The following is a 12936-nucleotide window of genomic DNA, read 5'->3' on the forward strand; positions in this document are numbered from 1 at the left end:
GGCACTGCCACTACTGCCACTGCAGTTTTAAACTCTCACCTGGAAAACATCAATCTGCCATTGGTCACAACTTAGCCACGTGATACAGTGTTGTTGATGGCAATGGCTTTTAGATAAACAGCCAAAATATTTTTTTTTTCAGTATATGTAAAAGTTTTTCTCAAACCTTTTTTTTTTTACAAAGTAACCGGCATATACTATTTATTGAACATAAATATATTCTTTACATAAAGTCGCTATTTGGCGCTTGTTAATTTTCTGGTGATTTAAAGGGGAAGGGCAAGGGAAAGGTTTGTTGACATCACGTGCTGTATTTCGTCCTCCCTCAAGGGCTGCAGAAGATAGCGCCAACCTTTCCCTTTCCCTCAAGAACCACTTATCATCGTTTGGTGCTGCAACGAGAATTTACAGAACACGGCTTGAAAGAGAACGTGAGACTTTGGAGGTGTATTGTAGGCAATGAGGCATGTGGGTTTAACCGAGCCATTTGATGATCCGAGATGATCTCACTGGTATGATGTCGTAACATCTACACGCGCCGAAGAGAACCCAAGTTTATGTTGCGTACGCGTGTGCACGCGACCAGCTTTCGTTCTCTAGATATATCTTTTGACTTTGCCGTATCCTTGTAAAACATTTGGCCCTCACCGTTTACATCGTGAACGATGACATCCTCACAGAAGTACAGGACGCCCACTGCAGCCACGATGGCCTTGCAACCGGTCATTAGCTCGGTGTAACGAATGCAACTCGGTGCTCTAGAATGCCCCTTTACGAGACGAAACTGGTGCGACCCATGTTTTGCATTCCCATCTTGCATATGCAGATTTGATATTAATGCATGTTTTTGCCGAAGGGTTGCTACGCTTATCAAGCGCAGCGGAATTCTGCTATTCCAAATGAGAGCTTGTAAACACCTGTTTAAATGCATTGTCTCCGATCCTTGCGCGTCTCTGTGACCACGTGACATGTGCAATAAAGCAACGCCTCCTAAATAAACTTTATAGGAGGCGTTGAATCAAGCATGGAGGAAGGAGGGAGTATTACGTCACTAAGTATATTCTAGTTCTTTATTCTATGGCCAGCCTTGGCAAGCGAACGCTTCGTGTAGCCTTGCGTCGTTACCTTTGCCCAGTCGCAGTATTACCAAAATTCTATCAAGATCCGACGCCGATCGCGATCGAAAGTAAACTTCGTGCCCAGGTCGACAACTAAAGAAATATTTTTTTTATTATTATTAATTAGTGTTGCATTGCAGGCACGTGTAATTGCGAGCTTTAATAAAGAAGCTCAGACTTCTAGTTGTAAGCCCTCTTGTTTTTGCCTTAATGTCTCGTGTGTACGGTCTTACGCTCATTGCTCGGCGCCGTTCCCATAAGTTTTCAGTTACGAAGTTTCTGAAGAGGGGCGCCAAATGTGAGTTTAGTAAGCTTTGTACCTGTTCTTGCTTTTTCAAAGCCTGCAAATCAACTCTCAATGCCTACATGGTGGTGTGTACTGCAACACATTTTATTGCACAGAGTAACAGTAGAAACAAGAGAACAGACATTATCTAGTGTACTAAGGTCCCTTTAACTGCTACAAAGCACAAGGCCACACACAGGTTTGATTCCAATCTGCAGAGGCAAGGGGGTTGAAATGTAAAAAGTTCATTTACTGAAATTTAGGTGTACGTTAACTAGTTGCATATGTTACTGCAGTAGCTTACAAAGTCGTGGCCAAAAAAAGAGCAAGCGTTGACTTACAGTTAAAGATTTTATGGTGTGCCTGTGAAATGCGAAGCTTGGCAAGTTAGTGTTGAATCATTTTTGAAGCTGCGCTGTTTTATTGCGTGAATTTAAATGTACTTGATAGAACCATAAATAAATAATATACATTCGAATTCGATGCCGCCTGGTCAGCGGCTTTGGAGCCAGCTGTGGAAGATGACGAGCCCGTCTCTGTGACCACGTGATATACAGGGTGTTTCAGCGAACACTTACGCCGCTTCGGCGCTGCAGTGGTTCAAAAGGGAAGAGGCAAAAATCGATGCACTAATGCGCAAAAGTATAAAGCGAGTTCTAGGCTTGCCTATCACCAACAGCACCGAGAAGTTCATACAATTAGGCATGCATAACCCCCTCTCGGAGGTGATCGAAGCCCAGCAGATGGCTCAGATCGTGCGTCTATCGTCCTTGCGGGCTGGTAGGCGCATCCTGGAATCCATAGGCTGCAGTCTTACGGAGACTAACGAGCGTAAAGTGACTCTACCATCCTCAATCAGAGGCATGTTTACGGTAGCTCCACTTCCAAGAAATGCCCACCCGCAATACAATGTAGGGCGCCGGATAGCTTGGGCCCATTCTTTATTGAAATTGGTTGCATAATAGTCGGGATCTCGCAGCCTTTGTCGATGCAGCCCAGTACGGGCGTTCCAATTGCTTCGCAGTGGTTTCGGTCGACCATACTGGCAAACTCCTATGTTCTGCCTCGGTTAGAAATGTTTCGGCAACGGTGGCTGAGCAAGTGGCCATCGCTATAGCAATGAAGGACCCATCGTGTCCAAATATATTCACAGACTCGCGGTCCGCAGCTAGGGCTTTCGCCTCTGGCTCAATCTCGCGGGAAGCAGCGGCCATCCTCGGCAGCGAGGGGGCAGCTGGGTTTCACACCATAAAACGGTTCCCGGCCCACATGGGGGCCAATGTACATCCCAACATTCGCAACGCCAATGAATTTGCCCATGACCGTGCGCGAGGTTTCGCTCACCGCAGCAGTCCCGGTGGATTCGAAGGGACTGGATTCGAAGGGCTGGGAGGTACAGGGACTCGCTCCTAACTTTCCACGAGATCTTGACGCAGTATCATCTTTCTCGGAGGGCTTTTCCACTTCCTCACCCTAGACTCGACCGCAATCGTCGGCCTTGAGGATGCTCCAAACGGGGTCTTCTCGCCCAACATCGAACCGCAATGTCCGGACTGTGGAGAGGCGTATTGCATATTAGCCCATATGCTCTGGCAATGTCCTGCGTTACACGACACAGAGTTCATCAACAAAGAGGACTGGGAGGAAGCCCTTAAAAGCAGCAATCTCTCGGTTCAACTTCGGGCTGTCCAGAGGGCCTGCGAGAGGGCGAAGGGCCAGGGTCTTCCGGTCCCTGCGTGGGAGCGGCCCGCGACTGCTACCGACTTCCCCTGAAAGGGGGCGTCCCAACGCAGTTCCTCAGGACCCGAATAAAAGTTCTTCGTCCGTCCTGCGATGGGGACAAAGTGCATGCGCCGAGTGCCGGTAGCTTTGTGTGCGCTGTGCTTTTGATGTTTAGTTTGCATTGAAGTGAGACGAGAGACCGCGAAAGTCAATTTGCCCGCTGGTGCTGGCGCGCTTTCTCACTCCGGCGTTTTTACAGCGAGTTTCCGGGTCATCGAGCGAGATGTGTTCATGTTTACCTGTGCGCGCCTGACACCGTGCTTGTCTATTTAGATAGCAATTAAGTGAATGTTTACAACTTTATACGTACGACCCATTAAACTACTATCCTTGCTTCGTATAGTTCTCTACCAATTTGCTATCATAATCAATACTTCGCCTTTCGGACGAAACTGCGACGATTTTCAAGGGACCGCAAAAAAAGAAAAAGTTGCAGTTTCGCTCTAAAGGTGAAGCAATGATTGCGATAGCAATTAAATTAGTAGACAGCTGTACGTAGTAAGGATAGTAGTTTTATCAGCCGTATAAACTTGTAAGCATAGGCATGCTAACTAAATTAACAAACACAGTGGCACGTGCTCACAGGTAAACACGAACCCATCTCGCTCGGTGACCGCGGGAGTTAGCTGTCAAAACGCCGAGTAAAGAAGCGCAGTAGCAGCGGCTGTCTCTTGCTTTAGCGCGAACCACGGTGCAAGATATATATGTTACACCGTGGTGCGAACTAAACGTCGAAAGCACAGCGCATACTAAGCGATAGCACCCACAGGTAAACACGAACCCATCTCGCTCGGTGACCGCGGGAGTTAGCTGTCAAAACGCTGGAGTAAGGAAGCACGGTGCAAGATATATATCTTACACTATGGCGCGAACTAAACGTCGAAAGTACAGCGCATACTAAACTATCCGACACTAGGCGCACTTTGTCAACATCACAGATCGTTTTGAAGACGAAGCCCTTGCGGGCACTTTGTGCACGTACGTTGCAGATCGTTTTCGAGAGACGGCGGCCGCGCCACATCGGCAACGTGCCGGTCGCTTGTTGTAACGTACAAGCTGGCTGTACCGGTAAATTTACGTGACCGCCACATTCAAACACAGCGTAAGGACAGCGAACCAAATGATTGCGAAAACGCGACGTAGCAGCCGGGGAAACCCAGCAGCAAGCAATGTATCAACGAAGTTCCACTATTATGAATTCTTACTGCAAAAAATAAATTCATTTTTTCTTGATTTTGTGTATGTTTTCATGATACGAATTTTGGGTGATGCGAATGTTTCACGCGACCCCATGGAATTCGTATCACCGAGATTGCACTATATACTTGGCATACACCTTTCTTTCACTAATTCTGCCCTGTGGCATTTGGCTGGAGTATAGCAAATGCATTATGAGGACATTGGCATGACATGTTGCCATAATCATGATTGAATGATGACAGCACAATTAAAAATGATGTCGATGGAGTGATGAAGGCAGTATGACGACGATGGGACGTTTCTGAAACGACTTCGATGGGTCGCAACAAGGTGATGGCAATGAGGTGACGACAGCATAACTAGAGTTGTACGACGACGATAAAATGACCACAGCGGTATCACAATCATGAGCACATACCTAGTGGCCCAAGCTAGCAAACCAAGATAACCTATGCCCTCTAGCAGTGCCAACACAGATGCAGAAGCTATTGGAGTTACGATGTTGCAGTGACTGGGTGATGCGCACATGTGCCGACCAGTCAAGTTATAATTATCCTGCAAGGGCCATCTTTAGGATTGAAATAATAGTACAGGCATCAGCTGGGACATTCAGTGGGGATCAAATTAACTAAAAAATAAAAATAACCATGGTCAAATCAACGAAGTCTACTGTATTAAGAGAACAACAGAGGTGGATATATGCAAAAGGTATCACAATAATCTCCATGCAAGGCACTCAGGAGGGCAGTCTTTCATAAGTTCAACAGGTGGCACCCATCTGCCAGCTGGTACAGATCTATGACAAAGGCAGTTAAGGCAATGTGTTTAGTCAAGTCTTTCTTGTTTAGTCCAAACCCTTCGATTCCAGTTACGTGATGGTCATTAATTTGTAATGATTAATAATGGACATATTGATCTCAAGTGCAGCTTCACCATGGTACATATGTAAGCTGCAAGAGCATAACTTCAAATATCTACTGCACTGAAGCAAAACCCCTCTCGCCTTCCCTTCCTTCTATGACACAAACACTGGTATACAACCTCACTCCACTTGCCTGCGCTGTGCCAACTCTTGGTTTCTCAGGAGCAAGTCTGAATATTCTCCTCACCAAGGGCTCCTGAAGTAGCAGACACCTGGGAATTGCTTCCCACTGACATGTGTTTGCAGTTCAGGTTTGCAAAGATAGGATGTGCAATTCCAGTATGCAAGTGTTTTATTATTTCAAAGAAAATTTGACAGCAGGTAGTGTGCAAATGGACTTGGTGTTTTCCGTAATTTTTGTGCACAAATTCAAGTATCTTCTTGTATTTGGGAATTAAATGCTCTCGAAAGTTGCTAGGTTGAGTTGTTGGTTCCTTTAAAACGCAGTGTAGTCCGTCTTTACCGATGAACATAAGAGGTTTGCCTCGACACATAAGTAGGGAAAGGAGAAAAAAAGTTGGTGCAAAAGTTTCAGAGCAGCATCACCACCACTTTTATTAAGTAATGCAACTAATGAAGCATTTGCTCAAGTCAAACTCCGATGCTGCCTATTCAAAAGCATGTAAAACGTTTTTGCAAGATAACCACTGGGCCAATTTTAATGAAATTTGTTGCACTTCAGAGAGAAACTTAATTTATAATGACTAAGGTGGAATTTCGTTTAATACTTGAATGTCTTAAAATCAAATTTAAAAAATTGGCAAGTTCGACAAAAAAAAAAAGTTTTTGGAAAGGGTGGGCCTATAGCAGAAGCATTATTTACTAATGCAGCTTTTGTTAAGAGTATTTTGTAGATTTCTGGTTGCACGCTCGAGCTGCAAGGACACGAAGCTGTTTTCATGGCTTTAGTATAGTACATTAAAGCTGCTGCTTCAGCTTTACTTTACCCAATTTAACAAGTTGACTTAAGTTTTGGATTAAACATGTTATGCTATCATCCTGCCTACAAGCTTGCATACAACCTTGCTGGCAAAGTTTGTATGCCTGTCCATGTCAAGCAAACTGAATGATGTGCAACTCCATAGTGGTCAACCCGTTTGCAACAGCTTCTGTTGAATTACTTGGCGTTAGTCGCAATCTTCCTCTTGCTGCATTTTTCACCTTCAACCTTGCACTTAATGCCATTGTTTCAACTAAGCAACCTTAACTACACTGAAGAGAAAAAATTTACTAACAACCCCACGAGCGCTGCTCAGGCAATGCAATGCACAGTGTGATCCATGCAGGTGGTCAAAGAAAGGAGACTGTGGTCTCATTTCTGTTCCCAATTGACTGGAAGCAGATCAGGCTGCTAAGCCTCTGGCTGGGCTTATGCGAGATGCTTCTACGCAACAACGCAACAGATACAGATGAAAGTGAAAGTTTATTAAAAACACATCAAATGGAACTGATGATTGCAAATACTATATACAAAGATGAGGCTACACAATGAACGCAAACTTCGCTACTCGGAATGTACAGAAGCATCCACCTGTACATCAGTGCATCAGCAAAATTTACAAGCATATTCTTGAACAAAGCTATTCAGACATACATACATCACTTTAAATGTTAAGTTGGACTTGTTGCTGCTGCTGCTTACTCATGCAGTATCGCTTATGCACCCTAGAAGACTGTAGTGCCACATGTTAAAAATGTAGTCTTTAAAACTGACATCCCACAATGGGTGGCATCTAAATGGGCAAATATTTAAAATTTCGCATATGAATCGAATCATCTGCTGTTCGATTGATATCCAATTTGAGAATTTGCTATTCGAAGTTGTCGAATATGCATTTCTATGTTTTTTTTTTAGTTTTTTTTTTCAGTACATAAGAAGTATAAAATAAAAACCTAAGAAATGGTGGCACTGATTGTAGTCGACATTGAGAAAAGTCAGACGCAAGCATAGACTTTCGTATGCCTGATGCAGAAGACCTGTGTTGCTGCAGAAAGGCACCAGACGCTGAGCGAACTCATGGTTTTAGTACGTTTGCCTCGACTTGCAGTCGTCAGTGAATAAAAACATAAAAGTATTATGCTAAGCATTACGCTGCGTCAGTTGCTTTTTTGTTAATCTCTGCTGTTTTCTTGGCTTGGCAGTCCGGGCGACGTTTTCTTTGTTGTCCATCTGCAGAATCAATGAGATAAGAGAAAATACCACAGGGTAAGAAAATAACATTTGACTCTTATTGCACAACTAATGAAGCATTAGCTCGGGTCAAACTCCGATGCTGCCTATTCAAATGCATGTGCAAACGCAAAAATGTTTTTGCAAGATAACCACTGGGCCAATTTTAATGAAATTTGTTGCACTTCAGAGAAACTTTAGTTATAGTGACTGTTTTAAGTGGAATTTCGATTTGTGGATTGAATGTCTTAAAAGCAAATTTTAAAAATGGCAAGTTAGACAAAAAAAAAAACAAAAAAAAAAGAAGTGAAGTTTCAGAGCAGCATCACCACCAGAACCTAAGAAATGGTGGCACTGATTGTAGTCGACATTGAGAAAAGCCAGACGCAAGCAGAGACTTTTGAATGACTGATGCAGAAGACCCTTGTTGCTGCAAAAAAGGCACCAGATGCCTAGTGTACTCGTGGGTTTAGTACGTTTGCCTCGACTTGCAGTCATCGGTGAATAAAAGCATAAAAGAAACTTAATACAGTAGAACATCAGTCTTTCAAGGGACCACAAAAAAAAACAGTGGTGGCGTGGAGCAGAGGTGGAATACCCGGCTTAAAATCTGAAGGTCGTAAGTTCGAATCCTACTCCAGTCCACCACATTTTCAGGCATGGAGTGGTGCCTGACACCGGCAAGAAAAAAAAATATACTGCCGAGAGCTAGTGGGGCTATACTAATTCAGGTGCAATCAAACTAGGAAGGCCCACTAAGCTGCCACTACCTCCCTTAAGAAGAAAAAAACGTAATAGCTGGGAAATGTAATCAAGTGGAAGGCAGCAAATTGCCATAGCAACATCAGAAACAGCTGTGAATGGCTGCAAGTACAGTTATTTAGGGCAGTATCAGTGCTCATACTACGACAGGGGGCAGTGCCTGCGCGTGTATAATTACGACACACATGCGATGTTCTGCGACAGCGGCCCCTTTCAATTCTTGATATTTTGATTTCACTTGCAACAATATGCCTCGCCGCATAACGCGGCTCTATTGTGGTGAAGCTGGCTAAAGAGAAACGACGATTATGCAACGCACACAAGACACTTGCTGGCCCCGAATAAACGTAGCCCTGCGCTCGGTTAATCTGGTCCAGTGTGCACGGTTCCTGGTAGATTTTAACCAATGCGCATTTCTTCGGATGCTTTGTCTGGCTTGTGCCACTGCTGTCTCTTATTGCAAATGTTGGTTGCTTGTTACAATGTACCGGCTGGTCCCTAAATTTAGGTGAACACCACGTGCAAACATAAGACGCTGGAACATTACAAAATGGCAACATCTACCGTTTGCAACCATTGTGCACACTTCTCTTTGCTTTCGAAGCAGTTACGCAGTAGGGGCTACATGGAGCTTAGCAGAATAGCCTAACACATGATTCTCGAACAAGTGTATGCTCTGTGCACATGTGCCTGCTCTCGCTACTTTCAAAGCAGCTTCTTATGAAACGGCACTAATTGTTTCCTTTGATATTCCCACGAGATTATAAATTAGTATCATGCGAAAATTCCAATTTCCAAATGGCAGTTTTGAATAGTGTGCTATTTGAAACTCTTCGAAAACAGATTTAATATTCGGGGAAGCATATCTACCGTGCAGTGAAGCAAACTAAGAGTGGAAAGGGGAGCTAAAAGGGCCAAGTATGCATTCCTTATACACGTGCACAGGCACTGTCTCTAGTAGCAGTACAAACACCAAGAAGTCTTAGCAAGTGTAACTGAGATCAGAATAGAAGCAGTGGCACGGTCCTATCTTCTGTTAACGCTTCCTCTAGTCAATGCAATAGTCAACATTTTTTATTGGGGCATTGTTTTACTCATGCGTTCTCATGACCTTCCTTGATGCAACACTGGCAGTTGCATCATGCTTTGCTACGAGTTCTACTGCACTAAATGTTGGTCTCATTCTTCCACAGAAGTAATTAGTTCCAACATGCAGTAGTTCCGATGCATACAAGTTTGCAGCCACAGTAAAAGAGGGCTGAGGTGGCATAGGCAACACTTGAGTATGGCGGAAACTTTGTCGTGATTTGTCGTTTTCTCGAATTGAGACACTGTATGTCATCTGATAATTTCGATCGTAAAATATACAAGCTCGCAAAGAAAAAATGGCGGCGGCTGCACTCGTAGTTTTGAAATGGCAGGTGATTGGAACCGCCCGGGCTCCATTTCGAAAGAGCTGGCCACTGACAGCTTCAGCGTAGTTAATTTTTGCGAGTTTTGGAGGGCGGTACCATATATCTGCTGATATACCAACAACCTCTCGTGGAACTATCGAATTTGTTATGTTTGTTTTAATGACTCATTTACTTGTACTGCAAGTATATTTTATAGACAGGGTACTATTTGAAACATCATACCACCGGATTGGATGCCAGAGACTCTGTCGAAGATGATGAATGAGGTTTCAAAAGTGAAGCAGTCAGGTCAGTCTGTAAATAGAGAGGTATCATGATCATAAATGAACAGAGCAGTCTAAAGTAACACACACACACACACACACACACGCACACGCGCACACACGTACAGTTGCTTGAAATATTAATATTTCAAGCAACTTCGTGTCGGTTTAAATAGCGTAGAACAATAGCGTGTCGGTTTAAAGCTCTTATCTGCTTTAAATGTATTAGGTGCAGTTTGCAATGAAAAAATATATTACAATTTTGTAGATTAAAGAGTATGAGAATCTTCCCAAAAATACATACCGATAGCTAAATGCAGCAAACCTTGTCAAAATCGTTGCAGTGGTGGCCGAATGAAAAAATTTCTAAGCTTCCTGTTAACAAAACCACAGATACTTATGCCAGTTGGCCTCGTGCATTTGGTGAGGACAATGTATCAGAGAAGCTGTTTCAGTTTATTATAATTTCAAGCATTATTTTAAGTAGGACCCCAAGAAAACGGGACGTTAAGGGGTCCCGTGCAATGGTCGCAAAATCCTTTACAAAGCACCGGAAATAAGAGCACAGCCCTACGAAACTACCAACATCCTTTGTAGACTTCGGGACAGGAAAGTTCGCAACGGCGCAAATTTTGGTCAGGTCGAACGCCTCTGGCATTACCAAGGACGATGATTTGGCGGCGAGCAAAGTGATATAAAAAAAAAAAAAAAAAGACCCGGCAGAACACGTCAACAATGCCTGAAAGACGATTGAGATGCGTGTCGAATGTGGGCGAGAAAACGACGACGTCGTACAGATAGCACAAATAGGTGGACCCCTTGAACCCCTGAAGCAACGAGTATCGTTCATTCGAAAGTGGCCGGTGCGTTGCAGAGACCGAAAGGCATCACCTTGAACTGATAAAGACCGTCAGGGGTAACAAATGCAGTCTTTCCGTCCATGTCATTTGACGGATATCGGCCAGTAGCCGTAGTCGATAGAATAGGTGGCACCGTATAGGAAGTCTAGAGCGTCATCAATTCGCGACAAAGGGTAAACGTCCTTTTTTGCATTTTGTTTAGGTGGCGATCATCATAATCAACACAAAAGCTCCACGTTCCACCCTTTTTTTTTTTACAAGTACGACGGGAGAAGCCCAGGGAATAAAATCCATGCAGCTTAAATGGCTTGGAGGCACGTCCAGAGGGTCGGCAAGAAGAGGCAAGTTAAGGCGAAGTGAGCCAGCCGAAAAGTCAACGAGGGCAGAATGCCTGGCGAGGAAATCCAGACCGAAAATGAGTTTGTGAGGGTAATGCTCGATGACGGTGAAGAGAACGACGGTGTCGCTCGACAATGGAGAGTCGGGCAGAGCACATGCTAACAAGAGTCGACTGGTACAGCTCGGTTCGGGGCAGGTGTCGGAACTTTCGCGACCCAACGACGAAGAGCAGCACTCGTAATGGACACGTCATTACCCCGGTGTCAGTCAACACGCACACAGGAACATTGTCAACAAGAATGTGAAAAAGATTCTGGTTCGTGGGTATGGTCAAGTGAGGATCTCGTGCTAATTTTGTCAATGCAGCTCAACCTCCAGAAGCTGCACTGCAGTTTCCCGGTCGGGGGTGCTGCAAATAGGTTGGAGAAGGAGCACGGAGTGATGGGGGCACACGCGATTGACGGCGAGAGGGAGAAGGTGAGCGGGAGTAGTGGGGTAGTGTCGCAGGGTCAGATGGGTCGGGCATATAGAAGGAGCGAAGGAAAAGGATGCGCTAGAGGGACGAGGGTGGTAATCGGAAGAATAGCGCGTCGGTAAATCCAGCAGCTGTGGCAGTGGCAAGCGATATGGCCAATGCGTCGGCAGTTAAAACAGATAGGCTTGTCCACGGCGCACCATTCGGACTGGTTGCGTGGTCCATAAGAGGAGTAAGAGCAGCGAGGTGTGAACGTGCGTAGAGAAAGAGGTTCCGAGCACACGGGACGAACTGAGTGCAGGCCGACGTTTGAGTCGACGGCCTGGATCAAGGAGATGTCGCTGGAGAATGATCAGATGACGGGAATAACGGGCCGCCAGTTGTGCTGCTTCGGCCTCATGACGAATGATGCGGGTTAAGTGGTCACATCACGAAGGCTGGTGGAAGAGGTCGTCACAAGACGACGTAGCAGCTGTCTTAGGAAGTTGTGTGATGTGTTGGGATACCCAACGGCTTTTAGCATGTATCGAGACGGTGGCACTCCTTGAGGATCGTATCGATGCTGGCGACGTTTGTAAACGCCAATAAATTGAAGGCGTCGTCAGCAATGCCTTTCATGACGCGATTAACCTTATCGTCCTCCGACATGTTCGTGTCGGCCTTGGTACAAAGGGCCGAGACGTCGAGAATGTACCACACGTAGGAGGACTCTGTCGACGTCTGTACACGTGTGACAAAACCCTTGGCATCGAGTTAGCGACCGAACGGAGTGCCAAAAAGTCGTGGAGCTTCTGTTTGAAGAGATCCCAGCTGAAGATCTCTTCGCGAGTCTGGAACCATGCCCGTGGACTGCCGTCGAGGTAGCACGTTTGCAAGCATAATAGTCGGATCCCACCTGTGACTGGTGCCGACACATTCGTACAAGCGGAGCCAGTCGTCAACATCAGGACTGCCGACTCTGAAAACACCAGCATCCCGAGGGAGGGAAACGGCGACGTAGGTCGGGGCTGCACTCGTAGATGAAGAGCCGCCAGCAGGAGCTGAAGTTGCATTGTCGCCATTGCGACCGCTGCAAAGCTCCATGGCGTGTACGGGGAATGTCCATCTCCACCAAATAGTGTTACGTGTAGCTGTTGCCCAAGGCTATTTGCAATTTATTTACATGGAAGCCAACGGAGGCCAAGATGGCGATGCTATATCAAGCAGAAACACGATATGGGCGTCTGTGAATAGGGTTTGCATCGATATTATTTATGCAATCGGGCATGACCCAAGGGTCAATTGTCAAAGTGAAAAATGTCGGCTGTTCCGTACCAATATTTCAAGAGCAGAGATGACAAGTTT

General features: G+C 45.3%; 1 protein-coding gene across 1 annotated transcript in view; it reads right to left on the reverse strand.

Annotated features, from left to right (window-relative positions):
- Nucleotides 1–6720: 6720 nt before the first annotated feature.
- LOC119460970 (kinesin-like protein KIF11) overlaps nucleotides 6721–12936 on the reverse strand; it is a 56153-nt gene continuing 49937 nt past the window's right edge. The window contains exons 23-24 of the mRNA XM_037722132.2: nucleotides 9878–9949; nucleotides 6721–7478 (exon numbers count right to left, since the gene is read on the reverse strand). Of these exons, the coding sequence (XP_037578060.1) occupies nucleotides 7389–7478; nucleotides 9878–9949 (162 nt within the window). The 3' untranslated portion in view covers nucleotides 6721–7388. The remainder of the gene's footprint in view (nucleotides 7479–9877; nucleotides 9950–12936) is intronic.

This window comes from Dermacentor silvarum, chromosome 8 (assembly GCF_013339745.2).
Source record: "Dermacentor silvarum isolate Dsil-2018 chromosome 8, BIME_Dsil_1.4, whole genome shotgun sequence".
In the NCBI taxonomy this organism is placed as follows: Eukaryota; Metazoa; Arthropoda; class Arachnida; order Ixodida; family Ixodidae; genus Dermacentor; species Dermacentor silvarum.